This window comes from Pituophis catenifer, unplaced genomic scaffold, assembly GCF_029215685.1.
Source record: "Pituophis catenifer annectens isolate HBS135680 unplaced genomic scaffold, rPitCat1.0.hap2 SCAF_15, whole genome shotgun sequence".
Taxonomy (NCBI): Eukaryota; Metazoa; Chordata; class Lepidosauria; order Squamata; family Colubridae; genus Pituophis; species Pituophis catenifer.
In genome coordinates, this window is record NW_027256895.1 from 15,603,131 (window position 1) to 15,624,029 (window position 20,899).

Sequence of the window (20,899 nt, forward strand, 5' to 3'; positions counted from 1 at the left end):
ATCAACCACTTGATATAAGATGGGGAGATGTGCACATTCTGATCCATCTAGGTCATTTTTCCACCTTATATGTAAATACTCTGTGTACAGTGGTAGCAGTAGTGGGTTCCTCTTACCTTTGCTACCGGTTCAGAACCGGGAGCACATGCACAGGGTCTGTGATGATATCCGGGTGGGTGGGTGGAGCCTCCCGCCACCTCCACTACCGGGTTGTCCGAACCGGGGCGAACTAGTAGAAACCCACCACTGATTTGTAAATATGGAAGCAAAATCACTTCCTAAATTAAGAAATGCAGGAGATTACCTGCCATACTTGATGATTGAGAAACTTCCTTTTCCTAATACCGGTACTAGCCATTGCTCTGTGTTTGGAGTAGGAAGTAAGCATGTCTTGGAGAGCATGTGCCACAACGTAGATTGCATTGTAGATACTGTAGCTTTGCCCTGTCATGCTCAATTCAAAAACAGAGTCTGGAAGAGTCTCCAGCTTCTCTTCCCCAGTGCAGCTTTTCACCGACTCTCGGTTCAAAATAGATTTTGAGAAAGAACATTCAAAGGCTTGTTCCCAAAAGATCCTTGAAAGACTGTCTTTCTCTTCTGGAACATTTTTTCTCATCTGAAGAAATCTATTGAATCCCAATAATTCTTTTGATGAAACTGCAAAGGAAAGAGCACCATGGATGAAGTCCATACTTCTGTCTCTTTGAAATGGAACAGAAGTGTATTCCATTTGGGCTGGCAAAATCCAAACTTTGTCTTTTTTCTCCACAGCTGTATCTGCAATTTCTGAAACAGAGGAGACCATTCTGAAAAATGCCATCAATTGATTTTCTGAATATAAAAGGACAACATTGGAGGTACTTGTCTTAATGACTTTGTATATTTCAATAAAATTATCCAGTAGTTCTCCCATCTCATCTGAAAAAAATTCTGTTGGAAACTCTTTAACGTAATCAAAACAGATTCCATTCTGTGAAAACATAATGAGCTCTTCCCTCAGAAATCTTTCACTAATCTCATTTTCCTGAAAAACTATCCCAATCCAAATCCACCTAAAATGCAGCAGCAATTGGAGAATTCCCATAATTTGGAGATGTTCATTTGGAAACATATGATGGAAGAAAACTTCATGAATTATGTTATCAATCACTGGAGCAGAGCCATATGTAAGCTAAGAAGAAAAAGAAAATTGAAATTGAAATGCATTTTTTTTCAAGGGTCGTTTGGGAGCAAACCTTTGCATGTTATTTCACAAAATCCACAAAAGCAGAGTAGTAGTGGGTTGCCCCCGGTTTGGACCGGTTCTGTAGAACTGGTAGTAAAACCGGCGTGAGGCTCCGCCCACCAACCCCAATGTCATCAGGAAGCTTCTGCGCATGCATGCGCGTGGCCCCATTGTGAACCGGTAGTAAAAGTAAGTAGAATCCACCCCTGAAGCAGAGGCAGTGTGCGGAGTGTTTTAGAAGAACCATAGACCCTGCCTAGTTTTCAGAAGAGTCAAAGGAAAGGAGCGAGACCAATACTTGTAGAATTGTTAATTTGATGTTAGCCCTTTGATGTAGTCCATACAAGAAGCAAAACAATGAATGATAGCTCTAGCTATATTGAAGATTACATTAATAATATCTTGCAAGATCTCATTCTCTCATGATTTCACAAAGTTTATTATATAAGAGTAGACCCCCCCACCATAACTGTATAATAATGGTAAGAGACACCATCATTTTCAATTCATCATTCAAAAATGCAGGTTGAAGAAAACAAATTTGAGAAACAAGCATAACCATTTTACATAGCCAGTAGCAACTAGATTAGGTAAACTGTTTTTATAGAACCATGGAATATAGGTTTGAAGGAACCCCAGAGATGATATATTCTAATCCCTTCCCAAGGATAGAAATCAAACACATAGTTGTCCAACTTTCCTTAAAAACAGTGATGGAATGCCCCTAACTCCAAGAGACAGTTTGTTTTTCTACCATATATGAAACTTTCATGGAAACCAACAGAGAAATATTTCAAATTAAATCTGAAAAATCTGTTGTAAGATCAAGAGGATTTGTCCTATTTCCTATTTTGTAAAGTGGAAACAAGTGTCTATGGAGGTTATAGTTGTCTCCACAGTGCTTTTCAAAAGGCAACTGGGAATGAAAAAGAAAATGAAGATGTTTTGCTTCTCATCGGATCAACCCCACCATCTTCCTATAACTAATGAAGTTTCTTGGATGAGAAGTGAGATGTCTTTTTCTTCCTCAAGGAAAAAACAGTCCAGTTACCTTTTGGAAAGGCACCTTTGAGGCAAAGTGGAGACAAGATATCTTTTCACAAAATGCTTTGAGTATTTTCTGTAAATTAGGATAAGAAAATTTGAAAGTGTTGTGTGACTAAATTTTACTTACGTTCAGATTTTCATTAATTACAATCAATAGAGGAAATTTCATTAAAGAGGAAGGCATACATCACTTGGTGTCTTGAGCAGGTCTTACCTGTGGAATCTTGTAAATGCTCAATATGTCTGCCATAACTCGAGAGCTGTGAGAATTGGGTCCCGCAATAACACATGCTAAATTTAGGTGGATGTTACATCTGTAGTTGGGAATGAAACTGTCATGTGAAGAAAGAAGCTCCATAGAAGCAAGATACGTCCATGTTGCCATGAAATTGCTGTTAGATACACCAAAGCCCAGAGTGATATTTGGCAAGATCTGAGGAGTTGCGTTGATCTCATTCACAGCAAAGATCAAGGATAAGATATGTAGATAATTCTGTAGAAACAAACTTCAAAGGAGGGTAATGCCTCTCTCACAACAGTTGCATTTCCACACATAGAATTTAAAATGAATAATATTTGTTAACAGCAAGGTCCAAAAATAAGCTCTATGCCCTCAAAGAAAGTGCGTAGAAAATACTTGTCCTCAGTTTCATAGTGAGTGAAATAGTGAGTTAGATATTTGGCAGATAACATTTTTATAGTGTTTTATATTTGTATAGTACCTGATTTTTAAATGTCCACTATTGTACTTAGTAGTATCAAAAACATAAAAAGAATGTGCAGCTTCAAAAATTAATTCTTTATTGTCAAGGGGATTTAATTAGACAAAAGCTGATGGTATATGCTATGCTAGATTTTTTATGCCATTGAAGTTTGGCACCCAGGCTAAAGGAATCTAGAAAGCAGAGAGGTTGGAGAAAGTCATATATCTGTTAAATGAGACCAAGACAACTGGGAAATGTTATAAAGTTGAAGCCAAGTACGGACTTGCTTCTAGCCATTTATTATAAAATATGTAAGTGATATAGTAGAATCTCTGAGTAGAGAAAGTTTAACTGAAAGGAGGTGAAAGTTGTCATTTATGCCCTTCTCCAAATACATTGACCCATTAATCAACCACATTTCAGAGCTAGTATAGTTAAGAATTTTTTTTTTTTTTTACTTACAAAGGATCATCAAGTAATTCTTCAGATGGATTTTTTTGGAAGGTGATCAGGTTAGATATCACGTAAATCAGCGAAATAATGCCACCAATGATGAGATCACCTGAATGATAAGATTTATATTTAATGCTAGGGTTGTTGGTGCATTTAGCATCATGGCACATAACTTGGGGAAGCCACATTAATAGCCACAGTCTGAAGAGCAACAGAGCAAATCTCAGCCCAAATGATAATTGATATGGCTTCTGAATATAGGTTAATCTAACATTCTGGCTTTTTCTCTTGGATGATCTGAAGGCAGAAAAGTGTAGGAAAAATAGACTCACACAGCCTTGCTCTTCATGCCTCATCTTTGAATATGTTTAGCAACAAAGACTATTAATAACATCAGTCATATTTGGATTCCAATTCATTGTGCTGTTTGTAACTCCCTAGGGTTCAGGAGTGTAGAATTAAACATGGCCAATTAAAGGGCACAACCACTGTTGATCAACGGTTTCATGAAATTGCAGCAATAATAATTGATCTAATCTTGGTGTAGTTTGTTGCTTTCTGTGTAGCAGTAATAAGGGGGAAAAAAGATCACAATCAAAAATAAAGAGAACCAAAGGAAATAAATACTCAAATAAATAACATTAAAAGGAAAAAGAACAATCTTTCCAGCTTTGCACTGGTATATATGGAATGACTTAGAATTCAGTTTTGCACTTGCAGTAGGCTTCCAAAATGAGAAAGCAGCCATATTCAATCAAAAATATTTCTGCCAGATAATGAAACTTTTTGATTGAATATAGCTGTTTTAGTCTTAGATGACCAAAAGTTAATTACTCTTCTCCGGCAAAAAATCCTTGAAATATACCATATTTTTCAGACTATAAGATGCACCGGAGTATAAGACGCACCTTAATTTTGGGGGAGGAAAATAAGAAAAAAAAAATCTGCCTCTGCCTACCAGCATCAGGATCACCGGCATCCACACTTCCATTTGGATTTTGATAACAAGTAGCACAGATCTTTTTATCAGTTTAAAACAAATCCTATCTATTTAACTGGAGTGAATAGGGTGAGGTGGGGGATGATTTTCATGGGGGCAGAAATCTCAGGAGGTTAAGGAGAAGTCTGCTGCTGTAGGGAGTGGGGATCTCCAGTCCTCACACAAGTTGTGAAGGCAGCGGTCAGAACTGCTGGAGTGGCTTCCAGGCAGACCCTGGGGGAACTCAGAGCTCTCGGTGGCTAAAGGGGAAGAAGAAAACTCTGGGCATGTTGAGGACACACACACTCTTGTTGCTGGAAAAAGGGGAGAAGGGCTGCTTCTCCTGCAGTCTCCCCCACCCCCGTCCTTGCGCCTTGTGCCTACACTCCTCCCTCCTCAGCCACCTTCTCCTCCCAAATGGTCTTCGTGCCCAGAGGGGCTCCATCCGCAGTCGAGGTTGGCTCCCCCCCCTTGGTCTCTTAAACTGAACTGCACTGAGCAGCTGGAGGGGGGCTGTGTGAAGGAGAAATATCTCAGATCCCCACAGCTGCTTGGCATTTTGACCACCCGAAATGGATTATGGCCGCCTCTGCAGTGGCCGGCTGCTGCTTTCTCCCAGGATCATTTATCAATGAGTCAGAAAAGCAGTGCAGTTCAGTTTAAGAGAGCAAAGGGAGGGGGGGGAACCAACTTTGACCTCCTTCCAGCAACAGGCGAGTGTGCTTTCTCAACGTGCCCAGAGTTTTCTTCTTCCCCTTTAGCCACCAAGAAGGAGGAGGATGCATGGTTCTGCAAATTACATTGGAGAATTGGGGAGGAAAACGCCGGAAAATGTGATGCATGGAGGGAATGCTCTTGCAAAATAGGCGCTTCTGCATGGAGAAGCGTAAGGCAAGGTGCTCGCCGCCCAGTCTGCCCCTTCTCCAGACTACCCAGGCTGAGGGCAGTCAGCTTCTGCTTCTGGCACGGGAGACAGATCTGGCCAGGAGGGAAGAGAAAGTGAGACTGGAGAAAAGGAGGAGGAGGGTGCGTGGCTTTGCGAATTGCGTTGGGGAATTGGGGAGGAGCCATTTTGCCTTACACCTCTCACGCAGAAGCACCTACTTCGCAAGAGCATAGCCTCCATGCATCGTGTTTTCTGGCATTTTCCTCCCCGATTCCCCGATGCAAATCGCAGAGCTGCACGCCCTCATGAAAATGCGACAGTGGCAGTTTTCAGTTGATTCCAAGCAGCACCCTAACTGTTTCCGCCACCCATTTCCTAGCGTGCGGAGACCGAAAATGCGATGCTCATTTTTGGCAATGTGAGGATTCCCACCGCCTGAAACCACTGGAAAATGCGACGCACGGAGGCCGACAACCTCCCAAAGGTGGGGGCCGGTGGGTGGGTGGAGCTACATTCAGACTATAATATGCACCCAGATTTTCACCCCCTTTTGGGGGGTAAAAAGGTGTGTCTTATACTCGGAAAAATACGGCAGTAAACTTGATTTGTTTTACAAAATGTATGGACAATACTGTTGTTATGGTTGATTGACTCAACCTTGATTTGTGGTGCTTACAGGAAGAAGTCCATAAATTTGTATTGATACTTTCAGAAATGGTTTTCCATTCTATTCTTCTTAGGGCCAAGAGGGAATGACTGGATCAAATGTCTATGGAGATTCTCAGTCATCCAGTTCATGGTTGTCCCAAAGATGCTTTTTTCAAGAGGCAACTGGATTTTCTGGTTTTTCTTTGAAGACATTCATTGGTGGGATTAAAATTTTTTTACTACCAGTTCTGTGGGTGTGGGTTGCTGGTCATAGTAGGTGAAGTATACTGTAAAATCTCCATTCCCACCCCACTCCAGGGGAAGGATACTGTAAAATCTCCATTTCCTCCTGATCAGCTGGGACTCAGGAGGCAGAGAATAGATGGGTGTGGGGCCAGTCAGAGGTGGTATTTACTGGTTCTCTGAACTACTCAAAATTTTTGCTACCGGTTCTCTGGAACTGGTCAGTACCTGCTGAATACCATCTCTGATTTTGCTTCTCATCCAAGAAGCTTCTGACTGAAGGTGGGGAATGGAAGGATTTATACTCCTTGCAGACAGCTGTTCATTTGCATTCTTTTAGAGAGTCGTTAAGGCCACCTGGAGGTTTATCTGTGTTATCAGGGTCAACTGAGTAGGGCAAATGGGGTGGACCTTTCTTGGAATTGTTAAAAGGACTATGTTGTAGACTGGAGATAGATGATGTTTTATCCTTCCCACTTTCTCAACTGGATCAAACTTATCCAGGTGATGTTTATGTCAAACACAAGTGTGGTTGTCATTTGGTTGTGGCCTATGACTATGAGAAACTGGATATGAAAAGTAATGAAGGTAAATCTTAGAAGGTCTGACTTGCTGTTTAGTTTTTCTGCTGCGATCTTAACCTGGGTGAAATGACCTTCTCTTTGAGGGTGTGGGAGTCTTTAAGTTGAGATTTTTCCTGGGCTCCTGGCTATTGATCAATCAATCAGAATAGAGCTGGAAAGAACCTTGGAGGCCTTTCTTTGAAGTCTGGCAACTGATATTGTGATAATGTTATTCAGTATAAAAAATAACACAGCTTTAATAGTTCAATAGAGCTTGACATTTCTTGATTATAATATTCAGGAAAATTATCACATTCAAATCATGGATTCATGTGTTTTACTATGTATTTTCATACATACACTTATTTATTTATTTATTTATTGGTTCGATTTATATGCTGCCCTTCTCTGGAGACTCAGAGCGGCTTATAATGCGTTAAGCAATAGCCTTCATACTTTGTATGTACCTGCTTAGTAGGGCTTCACCCCCCGAAAGCGGTGTTCTTTTTTTAAATACAAAGTCAGTTTATTGCCCCCACAATCCGGGTCCTCATTTTACCTACCTCGAAAGGATGGAAGGCTGAGTCAACCTTGAGCCTGGTGAGCCTGGTGAGATTTGAACTTGTAATAATTGCAGGCAGCTGGTGCTATTTAACAGCACTTTAGTCTGCTGCACCACCAAGGCTCTTCTGGGCCACTTTTTGCTTTTAAACTCTCTTTTTATTCATTAGCTATTGTTATTTTGTTTATGAAATGCCTGTTGATGGACAAGGAAGATTTGGTAAATTTCAAAATTGCTAGAAGAATTAAGTAGACAATTAATAATTTCCATGCCCCAAATATAAGACTGTTAAAGTAATTAGGAAGGTCTGAGATTCTATTTTCCCACTTATTAGAAGTGAAATTTAATAACATCGATTTTGAAGAAAACCTTTCAATCTGTTCAAATACAGAAGTTGAGATTCTATTCAGGTGTTTTCCTGAGTTAGATCTGTAATTTATATGGATACTTAGAGATATCGCCTCTCACTGCCTGGCGTCTCGATGTCTGTAATCATAGTTATTTCTACTGGAAGATCAGGCCAATATTTTTGCTACAAAATTCATAAAGTTATGTACTACTGCAATTTTAGTTAGAAGACAATTCTTTAAATGAAAGACCTTGATGGCATCTGGGTATATTGCTCCCATCACATAATTAATATGTGCATATACACCCTTTTTTTCCTCACTTCACAGTTCTCTTTTAAACTTAGAAATTGTTGTCAACGGTTTTTATAAGATTTAATTTTCTATCTTTTTTTTTTCCTGTTTTGGTCTATGAATTTGAAGCAAATAAATAGATTTTGATGCAACATGAGAAAAAGTTTCAAGTCTTATATATTAAGTTTTATATCTCTTCTTCCTCTTCTTTCTTTTAATTGTCTTCTTCTTCATACTAGCTTATCGCTTTTTTTGTTTTCCTGTAGAAATCTTTTTCTCTAGCGTAACCTTCAATAACTCTTATGGTAGCTGCATTGCACTTATCTATTTCTCAGAAAAATTCACCTATAATATATCTTACTTATAAAGTAACTGCATGTTTCACAACTTTATTTATGATTAAAGCAAAACAAAATGAACACAATGTTTTAAACACAGAAATATGTCTGCAGTCACAGCTTAGATAAATTATAGTATAATGAAGGGAAGAAATCAATTTTGTTTCTTTATCAGTTGTTCCTTTCTGTTTAAATCAGGCCTCAGAACAATAATGTAGCATTTGGGGGAAAAGATGCAGCCCAGTAATCCAGCTGCAGAAGCCAAAATGGAGAAGATCTCCACAACCACCATGTATTTTCCCTTGGTGCTCAGATAAGTGGGAACAAATAATATCCAGACACTGCAAAAGATTAACATGCTGAAGGTGATAAATTTAGCCTCGTTAAAGCTGTCAGGTAGCTTCCTAGCAAGGAAGGCCACTATAAAGCTAACAGCAGCCAGGAAACCCAGGAAACCAAGGACTAGGTAAAACATTGTGGTTGAACCTTCATTGCATTCCAGGACAATTTCTTCAGGCATGGAGTCCATGTCAGAATCTGGGAATGGGGGTGAAATAGCCACCCAGACTATACAAATAGTGATCTGCATCAGGGAGCAAGATAGGACAATAGAGATAGCAAGGTTTTTCCCCACCCATCTCCTCATTTTGGAGCCTGGCTTGATGGCCATGAAGGCAAGAACAACAATGGTTGTTTTCCCTAATATACAAGAAATGGCTACAGAGAAGATGATGCCAAAAGAAGTATATCGTGTGAGACATTTCAGTTGGTTGGGCTGCCCAGGGAACAGCAGAGTGCAGAGAAAAGAGAGCAGAAGTACTATGAGAAGAACAAAAGTGAAATTCCTATTGTTGGCTTTTACTATAGGAGTGTCCCAGTGACTGATAAAGATCTTAAGCACGAAAGCTGAAGTGATGGAAAAAAATAAAGCAACAGTTGTCAGTGTGAGACCCAGTGGTTCTTTGTAAGACAAAAATATGATGCGTTTGGGAATGCAAAGATTGTGACTTTCATTTGGATATTGGCCTTCTGGGCATTGAAAACAGTCATCCGCATCTGAAAAATAAATATTTACAATGATAAATATATTTTGAATGGCCAAAGTTGTTTGCTGAATGGATAAATATGGTACAGACCAGGGGTGTCAAACTCAATTTTATTGAGGGTTGCATCAGGGCTGTGGTTGACCTCGGGACACTGGGTGGGCATGGCCAACTGGTTTGGTGTAGCCAGCTTGATGCTACTCCGAAAACTGCTAGCATGTTTCCACCAAGCCAACACCCACCCTGGCCCAAACTTTCCTCTTCACACTGGGTAAATCGGGCCAAAGCTATGTTGGCCTGATCTTTCCTCTTCGCATTGGGTAACCTGGGCCAAAGCTATATTGGCCTGATATTTCTTCTTCACACCAGGTAAACCAGGCTGACGCTACACTGGCCTGATCTTTCATTGTACTGGGTAAACTGGGCTGAAGCCACACTGGCCCGATCTTTCCTCTTTGCATTGGGTAGGCCAGGACTGCCCCAGAGCCGGATCCGACTACATTTGTTTAGACTAGATCTTTTCATCTCAGCCTACTGCTCCCATAGCTCTTCCATTTAATCAAATCCTTTTTTTCCCCCATTCCTCTTGCTCAGTCAGAGGCAGATGTCACAAGTCTGATATAATTTTGCTACTGAAATTTTTTATTCCATTCTGCAGGATTGTATGTACATGGCACTATAAGCTATTCTCAGGGGCTGCCCCAAAGAAGAGGGAGTCAAGCTATTCTCCAAAGCACCTTAGGGTAGGACAAGAAGCAATGGCTGGAAACTAATCAAGGAGAGAAACAACTTAAAACTAAGGAGAAATTTCCTGGCAGTTAGAATAATTAACCAATGGAACAACTTGCCTCCAGAAGTTGTGAATGGTCCAATTACTTCTTTCTTATATTCTGCTTTTGTTTTAGTTGTCTTTAAAAGGCCACCTTTATTTACTTCCTTAATCATTGGTTCTTCACTTTTCTGGATGTTGGATAACCATTTGTCTGAAGCGGTGTAGGGTTTCCTCCCTAAGCAGGGGGTTGGACTAGAAGATCCCCAAGGTCCCTTCCAACTCTGTTATTCTATTCTATTCTATTCTATTCTATTCTATTCTATTCTATTCTATTCTATTCTATTCTATTCTATTCTATTCTATTCTATCTGGAAGCATTTAGCATGGATCTCCATTTTGTTCCAGATTGGAAGTTGCTTCATTTCATATAGCAAAGGAAGTTTATAAACAAAACCATCCAGTGGGGATGCTACATATTCATTGCTGTATCCTTTGGAAGACATAATCATGATTTTCCATTGCACCCTGAATCCTATGTTGGTATAGTTCAAAAAACTCTTTTATCAGTAATCAACAACTATCTCAAAGTATCAATTGAGATTCCATGAAATATATCAGGTATGTTCTGTATAGTATTATTATTACCCTTACCTGTCTTGTTAGAAATTCCCCCTGCTGGACACCGAAGGCAATCATAGCAGCAAAATGGCTTTCCTTCTCTTTTTATCTTGCTATACCCTGAAAAGCAATGGTAGTTGCATACAGAAAAAGGCTGTGCCTGTTGATAATTAATAATGGGATATCTGTGAATTTGTCCTTAATAGTCAGAATTGTTACAGTTGAAGATTTTGTATTCCCCTGGCTCTGATATTCATATTGAATATTTCTATCTGGATATAATATTGGCATATGTAGGCCTGATTAGGTTAGATTGCAGGGGTGATAAAGAAATATAATTTTATGTTGTTTTATTCTATTGTACATGTTTAGGTATTAAATTATTGTATTTTATCCTATAATTATTGTATTTTACCCTACTTTAATTTAAATTGTTGGTTTAGAATTTTATTGGTAATATGTGTTTGAACCTGTACGTTGATATGGTCTATAGGCTAATATACCATATTTTTTGGACTATAAGACACACTCCCCCCCTCAAAAGTAGGTGGAAATGTCTATGCATCTTATAGAGCAAATGTTGTTGAAGCCCCACCCACCCGCCGGGCCCCACGCTTCAGCCTCTGCATCCCAGCAATTTGCCTCCTTGCAGCAAACAGCAAACAGCCTGGTAAGCTTCAGCATACTCTGATTTAGCATGAGCAGCTGATTGGCAGTTGAATTGGCCTCCCAGAATACCAATGATCAGATGTTCCAGGCTGCGGGGATTGCAGTTGCCTATTGCCACTTCTGTGTGCCCCATTTTCAGCCCCCACACATCCTATTTTCTGCATATCCCATTCAGCGGCAATAAGTGGTGCAATCCCCGCAGCCTGGAACAGCTGATAGTTGGTATTCCAGGAGGCTGATCCAGCCACCAATCAGCTGCTCATGCTAAACCAGGCTGTGCTGAAGCTGACCAGGCTGTTTTCTTGTTTTCCTCCCCAAAAGCTAAGTGCGTCTTATAGTCCGAAATGTCTTAAAGTCTGAAAAATACGGTATATATAGACTGAAAATTGATTGTCAGGTCAATCCATTTGTAAGATTCCTAATCCAAGATTGACATTCATTTGGAACCATGAAACTTGTAGAGACCCTTATGATTTTGGACAAATATTCAAAAAGTTGCTGATTACACCAGGATGAAGAAACCAAGCTAGAGAATAGCCAGATTCTCTGAGAAGTAAAGCACTTAGTCTTCCTAGACATAGGAAGTTTAGGATATTTCAGTTGATGCAGAATCTAGCTTGATTGGTTGGTGAAATCAATTTCTGGATGGGACATTAAACAAAGATTTTACTTTTATACATTTTTCTACTTGCATTTTTTACGTGCTTTTGAGCTGCTAGGTTGGCAGAAGCTGGGACAAGTAACGGGAGCTCACCCCGTTACGCAGCATGGCACTAGGGATTCAAACCGCCGAACTGCTGACCTTTCAATCGACAAGCTTAATGTCATAGCCACTGAGCCACCGCAGCCTTTATATCATCGATTACTTAAGCACATATACCAAATATTCTCATGAATCTATTTAAATAATGGGATGCTGATTTCACCAATTTTGAAATTAACATAGAACTTACTTGGTTAAACATGGTGGGCCAGATAATACTCTCTGCAGAAATCTTGAGCAGCTTGTTTGGGGGACCAAATGGATCTACCTTCCCAACTTTGACTCGATGAAAGGATTGGTTGGGCAAAATGACCCAGTTGATCACATCGAAGCCAATTGCTAGCTCTCCCTTTTGATCAAAGAATATCCTTTCTCCAGCACTATTATTAAATGAAACAGTTCTCAGGTGCTTATGAAGCTAGAGAAGTAATGGAAAAAAGTAATAAAAAAATGTGATCATGAACAACTAAGGATTTATATTTTTTGGCAACTATGGATAAATAGTACATCAGAATCCCCATGTATGTTAATAGGCTGGAAGGAAAGAAGAAAGGAAGGAAGGAAGGCATATACTGTATTCTTGTCCCTTCCTCCCCATCTTTAGTTATAACATGTGTCTTATTGTAATTTTTAATGTGATTTTATATATTTATACATTTAATTTTAATGTTGTAAGCTGCCTACCCAGAGTTGCCTTGTGTGATGGGCTGAAAACAAACTTCATAAATAAGTATAAAAGGAAGGAAGGAAGGAAGGAAGGAAGGAAGGAAGGAAGGAAGGAAGGAAGGAAGGAAGGTAGGTAGGTTTCTATGGAGATTCTCAGTTATCCAGGTCATGGTTTTCTTGTTTTTTTTCTTCTTCTTTCTGCATTTCCTTCAAATTTAAGGAAATAAATCCTTTATTGTTTCTACATCTCCCATATCAGTGGGGGTCACGCTTAAGACATACAAAAATATTAGCAAAAGATGCTATTGTTGTCTCCTGCTGGCGGCCAGCAGAACTGGCAGCAGAGTCAGACAGTGAGGCAGAACTTGGGCCAGTTCTGAGGGCTGGGGAAAGCTTGGATGAGGGCTCTGCATCAGAGGCAAAAAGGGAGGTAGATGGCAGTGAGGCAGAGGAACAGCTGGAACCCGTTCCCAGTGCATGCATACACAGAGCTGCAAGAAAACAAGAACGACTCAGAAAGCAAGATTGACTCAGGAGTAAAGCCACACCTTGGAGATGATTGGGCCCTCCCATAAGAAATAAAAGAGAAGTAAACAGGGAGTGGGCTTTTGCAGTAAACAACTCATTCGTTCCATGACTCTGAGAGACTCTGTGCCAGGTTTTGCTTTCTACTGTGGTTGGAAACAAATTATGTGGCAGCTTGCCAAACGAGATAAGATGTGTTGAGAAATATTCCTTTAAAAAACTGTTTGGACAAACCTTGCTGACTGAATGAACGTAGTTCACAGTTGTGTAAATAAAAGAGGTTTTGCCGGAATCAGTTTTGCCTCCTGCTTGTTAATGTTCTGCCCCACTCAGCTCCGGATTCCCGAGGATATTGACACACACCAATGGTCCTTATCAAATTTATTAAGTAGTAAGAATAAACCAAAGTCTGGCAAAGGTTGGCAACCAGCCCAGAAAACAAGATACGATAAGACTTTTCCAAAAATGCTCAGATGATAATTACAAGTTGTTTCCAGCAAGAAACTTACTAATGGTGTGTGATTTAAATAGGTTAAGGCAGTGGCCAATTATCCTCAAGCTTTACTCTCGAGGAGACCTCCTCCTCCTCCTCCTGAGTAGCCACTCCTGCCTTTTGGCAGCCCTGAGTGCTCAAGCATTGAGGAGAGGCTCCTCCACTTCACTCTCTCCACTTGAAGGAGCCTCTGGAGGTTCTGAAGGACCTGGCTGAGTCTCTGCCTCTGGCACCACATCCTGTTTAGCCTCCACGCTGGCTGCTGGTGCGACACCATACCAGCCTCCTCCTCATCGGAATCAGCCACGATCCGTGCAGACCGCTGGTGGGCCACAACAGTGAGGGAGCCTAGGTCAGAACATCTATCTATTGTATTAATCATTCCTACTTAATGTATAAAGGGCATTAAACCTCTTACTCTTACCTGCCACGCATATCGATTCCACCTCTTAAGTTCTGAGCCATTTCCTTTTGTCTTGAGCTGGTATTTTGATGAAAGCAGAGCTTGCAAAGCATGTGCCACAGCATGGACTGCATTATAGACACTGTAACTCTGACCAGTCATCCTGGTGTCAAACACTGACTGAGGAAGGGTTTCCAGCTGCTCCTCACCTGTGCATTCATTCACAGCATCCTCCTCTAACATGGCTTTGGAGAAAGAACACTCAAATGCATTTTCCCAAAACACTCTGATCAAACTGTCTTCCTCTGCAGAAGTAAATTTTCTCATCTGAAGAAACCTCTGGAAACCCAAGACATCCTTTGAGGAAACTTCAAAAGACAGGGACCCATGAATAAAATCCATAGTTCGATATCTTTGAAAAGGGAGTGATGAGAACTCCATCTGGGCTGGCATTATCCAAATTTTGTCTTTTTTCTTCACTGTCACATTCTCATAGTCTGAAATATAGGGCAACATCCTCAGAACGACTATCTCCTGGTTTTCACTATGGACAATCAAAGCATTGGCAGTACTGGTCATAATAACATTGTAAACTTTTATATAATTTGTCACAAGATTATATATTTCATTGGAAACTGATGACTTTGGTAACTCTTCCACAAAGTCAAAGCAAATCCCTTTCTGAGAAAACAAGGCAAGGTTATTCTGTAGAAACCTGTCTCGTTTCTCATCACTTTGGACAATTAATCCAATCCATGTCCATTGAAAATAGAGCAACAATTGGATCATTGCCTTAATTTGAAGATCTTCATTTGGAAATGCCCGATGCAAGAAAATATCCTGTGTGCTGACATCCAAAACTGGAGCAGAGCCATATGTCACCTAATATAATTTAAAATAATGATAAGAATTATAAATTATAAGAAATATTTTAAAAAGAAGGTTAAAACAGAACATGTGTCTAAGAATAAAGATTTCTGCAGAATCAACTGCTATATTGAGATATTGTCCAAAACACCAAGAAAACAAAACTTTCGTTTCTGTTCGCATTCTAAAAACAGAATATAAAATGAATTAATTTAATTTATTTTATTTAATTTATCAAATTTCTATGCTGCCCAACTCCCAAGGGACTCTGGGCGGCTTACAGCAAAAAATAATACAACAAAGAACATAGGAAAATTATTAAAAAACATTATAAAAACATTTTAAAAACATTAAAAGTCCATACACACCATTCATGTCCGGATCTTGCAAGAGTGTAACAGCGAGATCAACGGCCCCAGGCCTGCTGGAAAAGCCAGGTCTTCACCGCTTTCCAGAAGGCCAATAGGGTGGGGGTACTCCGGATCTCAGGAGGTAACTGGTTCCAGAGAGCTGGGGCAGCCACAGAGAAGGCCCTCCCTCACGGGCCCATCAACTGGCATTGTTTAGCTAACGGGACCCGAAGAAAAGAGGAAAAGAAGATAGAAGAAGGGAAGGGAAGGAAAAGAAAGGAAAGGAAAGGAGGAAGAAGGAAGGAAAGGAAAGGAAAGGAATGTCTTTTTCTTTATTTTTTTTATTTTTTTTGTATGACTGTGTTATAAGACTATTGATTGCTAAATAAATGTCATTAAATCATGGACTCTTAGTTATTACACAGATTTACTCTGTAACAATATTTCTCTAACCTGGTCTTTCAGATGTCCCAATGGTTTTAAAACTATAAGTTTATTAAATGTCTGGGAAAGCATAGAGAACATGCTGTTGTTGCGGTAGCCAGGAGACCACAATGCTACTGCAGAGTAAGAGTTTGGCTTGCCAAAGTAACAGCCCTGGTATAAAAATACTTGCGCACTTCCCAAGATGTGCCATAAAACGGTGAGCTGGCTTTGCACCAGAGAGAAAGATGAGTGGTTCTTCCTGCAGCATCACCCAAGGCCCCCTCCATTCATGGAGCTGCCTCACAAATGGGCATTGCAAGTGGGAAAGTTCAGAGCCATCAGGAATCTGGCTCTGAACTGCACAGAGAACCAACTTGTCTCTCCACCAAAGTGATACCTAGCTATCTATTTGCATAAAACATACTTTCGAATTGAACAAAAATTGGATAGAAGTTGGTGGATAGTAGCTGAAATGACTGACAAGAGCTGACCCTGCGATGCAGTGGTGGAATGCTGCTGGTTTAACAACTGGTTCAGTGAGCATGCCTAAGGAGCTTTTTTTTTTTTTTTAAATTTGATTTATATGCCGCCCTTTTCCGGAGACTCAGGGCGGCTTACAATGTGTTAAGCAATAGCCTTCATACTTTTGTATATTTATACAAAGTCAGCTTATTGCCCCCACAAACTGGGTCCTCAATTTACCTACCTTAGAAAGGATGGAAGGCTGAGTCAACCTTGAGCCTGGCGAGATTCGATCTTACTTTAATTGCAGACAGCTGGTGTTAAATTACAGTGCTTCTGTCTGTTGAGCTATCCAGGCTTGCGCGCAGCACTAAAAATGGAGCATTTAGAAGCTCAGCTGTTTACCTTCCAAGTCAGCAATGGTAAGTAGAACAGCGAGGGGGGGAAAACCAGCTGTGCCACATGATTGAGATGAGCTATAAAGCAGGAAATAAAGAACAGGATAGAGCGGGAGCAGGTGGGAAGGGCCAACTTATTGTCGGCGCTACCGGTTCGCCTGTACTGGTCCAAACTGGCTGAATTCCACCTCTGATGCCATGCAGAGCTAGAGTTCAAGCCACTGGAGCTGAGACCATCTCCAATGTCATTAGCCAGTGTGCCTTTTCTAGAGAACATGTGTGTGCATTGAATGATACCTGTTTTAGGATTGGCTGATGAAGTTTTCAAACAAATGTTTCTTAGTGATCTGATTTTCACTAGGAGTTTGTGCTATATAGCCTTGAAAGCTTTGAATTAATTCCCATCAATTAATTCATTAAAAGAAGTTTTAAAATTTACTTATTTTCTCCCCCCCACCTTTCTCTGTCACACACAAACATATTTCCATGCTACCATAATTAAAAAAAAAAAATCTTGCTGACTTACACAAAACAGATACAGATTAAAATATCTACGGTAACAACAAAACAACCATTAAAACAGAGGAAAAATAGAAATAAAATACAAATAGGATAAATGAGGGGAGGGCAAGATTTACACCACAGAAATGTTCTCTGAAACTTTCTGGATTCCAAAAGCAGCCAAAAATCAGACTAGAAAATAAATGGTTACTTCTCCAATAGTGGTAGAGAACATTTTCAATAAAATAAATTTTTTCAATACATCTTGGTCTTACTTTTATTGTTATTCAAGGTTTATCCATTTTATTTTCAGAATTTATTGAATTATTCATTGAACACAAAAAACAAGGAGGCTTTTGCAGAATCTGAGAATTACCAACTTTTGCAGGTTGAAATCTGGGAAAGCATTTTTATTTGATAATTAGAATGTATGAATGTAGTCTTTTGCTATATTTGCAAAGTGGAATAGGATCTTGTACAGACAGTCCTTATATTTATATCAGTGAGTAACAGAAGGAACAAAGAAATATACTTAAATTAAAATTAATTAATATAATAATAATAATAATAATAATAATAATAATAATAATAACAATAATAATAATAATAATAATAATAATAATAATAATAATAATAATAATAATAATATCATATTGTGGGACTTTAGGATTCAGACTGACAGGCACTTGGTCCACAACACACCTGACATAACAATAGTTGAAAAGAAAAAAGTATGGTTCATTGACATTGCAATACCTGGTGATGCACGAATTGAAGATAAGCAGCAAGAAAAAAATCACAAAGTACCGGGACTTACAAATTGAAGTTGAGCGACTGTGGAAAAAGAAATCGTGTGTTGTCCCGATTGTAATTGGAGCCCTCGGAGCAATACCCAAAGGGCTACCCCGCTATTTAGAAATTCTAAATTTGCCGGACTTGAACATTTTGACTCTACAAAAAACCACCTTACTCGGAACAGCTTACATCCTCCGACGATACCTTAACAGTTCCTAGGTCCTTGGTTAGGACTCGAGCTGCTGAGCTATTAACCAGCCTCAAAGGCTGTGAATCTCACTAAAGATTAACCAATAAATAATAATAATAATAATAATAATAATAATAATAATAATAATAATAATAATAATAATAATTTTAAGAAGATACTTGGTTGATACCTAAGATGCTGGCAGCAACCCATATCAACCATCAGCGCCAGTCAATGATATTTGTGATACATTTTTAAATGTTCAATTGACTGAGTTTCATGTTTAATGAATAAAAGAAATAATATTTCATCAATTAAGTTATATTACTATGGGAAAACAAAAGAAATCCGGGAAGCCTCACATTGTTAATTGAGATTTATATTTGTTTTTACTAGTGTCTATGTCGAAATTTTTTACATGCCCTTCTTTTGGAATAGAAGATGTTACCTGTGGGATTTTGTAAATGCTCAGAATGTTTGACATAAACTGACAAATGAAAGCATTGTGTCCTGCAAGAACAGTTACTACATTGTCTTTGAGATCACACTTGTAGTTTGGGATGAATGTTCCCTTTGAAGAAAGAAGTTCCATGGAAGCAACATAAATCCACCTTGCCAGAGAATAGCTATTGAAATCATGTATGCCCAGTGTGATATTAGGCAAAATGCAAAGATTTTCATTGATTTCTTTGATTGCAAATTCCAAGGCCAGGATATGCTGAAAATTCTGAAGATGAATTCTGAAATGAAGCGTTAGAAACTTTGTTACATTTCTTCTGGTTTAGAACAGCAATATTGCTGCATGGTCATTTATATTTTTTTACTTGTACTTTGGAAGACATGATTTCACCACTCTAGAATAGAGAAAAAAAAATCTAAATAGATTAATAATCCAACCAAAGATTTTTCTGAGAGCAGAAAATCATGTAGGGCAGATGTTTGGAATCAACTTGTCTCAAAGATTCTTAACGATGAAATGGAATTTCCTACCCTTGTTCCTATGTTTAATATTTCCCTTTTGTAAATTAGAGAAATACAAATTAGGCAGTGGTGGGATCCTGCTGATTTAATAACCGGCTCGGTGATTGCGCGCTGCGGGCATGTGCACAATTTTATGAAAATTTACCTTCCGCGTTACTGCTGGAGAGTAACACAGCTGAGGTGTGGCAATCACGTCTGCCATGTGTATCAGCTGGGAAGCTTTGGTCACTAAAGGGCAGGGGCGGGCGGGCCCACCTGATCATTGGAGCGAACCGGTTTGCTCCCAGATGATTGACGGAGCTACCGGTTCGCTCCCAGATGATCGTTGGAGATACCAGTTCGCTCAAACCGGTCTGAACCAGTAGAATGCCAATCCTGAAATTAGGTATAATTGGATTCTTCACACCACTAAAAGAACTGAAGTTTTATGCAAGAGTAGAGGAACCATCCTAGCTCAGGGGTCATGGTGAGAGAAGGAGAAGGAGAAGGAGAAGGAGAAGGAGAAGGAGAAGGAGAAGGAGAAGGAGAAGGAGAAGGAGAAGGATGAGAAGGAGTAATTTCCTACTTACAGCTAGGATAAATAATCTGTCTCTTTGAATATCTATGTAATGATGCTACAATAGGGAAAGAGAACCTACTTGATTGTAACTCAAATAATAAAAACAAAAATGATATAAATAATGATCACAAATGCAAACACACAATACATATTTTAAAAAGAGCCTTGGTAGTACAGTGGTCTAAAGCACCCTGTTATTAAGACCAGCTGCCTGCAATTACTGCAGGTTCGAATCTCGCCAGGCTCAAGGTTGACTCAGCCTTCCATCCTTTCTAAGGTAGGTAAATTGAGGACCCAGTTGTGGGGGCAATAAGCTGACTTTGTATAAATATATAAAAGGATGAAGGCTATTGCTTAGCACATTGTAAGCCGCCCTGAGTCTCCGGAGAAGGGCGGCATATAAATCAAATTAAATATATATATATATATTGCCTTCACTCTGGAGAATCTCCCAAACAAATATCTTGCCAGAATAAATACCTTGGGTTTTTTCCCCATCTTACTCCTTTAAAAAATAACTACATGAATCAAGAGGTAATTTTATATTTGTATATTTATATTTGCTGTAAGAAAATTTGGAAGCTTCTTCTTTCTATTTCTTTTTTTATTTTTCCCCTTTGCTTTGTCTTTATTCTTTGTTCCACTTTACCTCTTTTCTTTATGTTACTTCTTGTTTCTTTTTCTTTTTTGCAATAAAAATTATTAAGTAATAATTACATGAAATCATCAACTTTTTCTTCTGAAGGATTCCTTATGAACGTCATGGAGCTGGAAAACATAGAAATTTGAGAAGTAATTCCACCAATAACCAGATCTTCTGAATGATATTTCTTATGCTTAATAAGGACTGGGTCTCCCACATTGCATTTACTGAGAGGAATATAATGTGTCATCCGAGGCAACAACATTAATAAAGTTGCAAAGAACAAAATCATGTTAGACAACAGATGTTTTTTTGAGGTGAAATGTACCATGTAAAGAATCAGACTGAAAAAGCTCCACTTGCATTGCAAGACAGGGGGGAAAAAGATAATATTAATATCCTACCGTTTTATGTCATTGTTTTGTTCTGTTACTTATGTCTCCAGAGGGACTTGAAGTAATTATGGAAATTTTCATAATGGCAGAA

The 20,899-nt window shown here is 39.2% G+C and overlaps 1 protein-coding gene across 1 annotated transcript; it reads right to left on the bottom strand.

Moving 5' to 3' along the window:
- Positions 1-8,443: 8,443 nt before the first annotated feature.
- Positions 8,444-14,643, bottom strand: LOC139324429 (vomeronasal type-2 receptor 26-like). Its single transcript, XM_070954141.1, has 2 exons — positions 14,451-14,643; positions 8,444-9,195 (listed from the first exon to the last, which is right to left on the bottom strand). Exons 1-2 carry the CDS (start codon positions 14,641-14,643, stop codon positions 8,444-8,446), a joined length of 945 nt encoding a protein of 314 aa, XP_070810242.1.
- Positions 14,644-20,899: the final 6,256 nt, after the last annotated feature.

Excerpts from the sequence above, each read along its gene's own strand:
- LOC139324429 (XM_070954141.1), bottom strand. The coding sequence starts at position 14,643 with ATGGATTTTATTCATGGGTCCCTGTCTTTTGAAGTTTCCTCAAAGGAT. Across the intron at positions 9,196-14,450 it reads TGCTGTGAATGAATGCACAG|CTTTCGTGCTTAAGATCTTT; the intron begins GTGAGGAGCAGC and ends CCATCACTTCAG.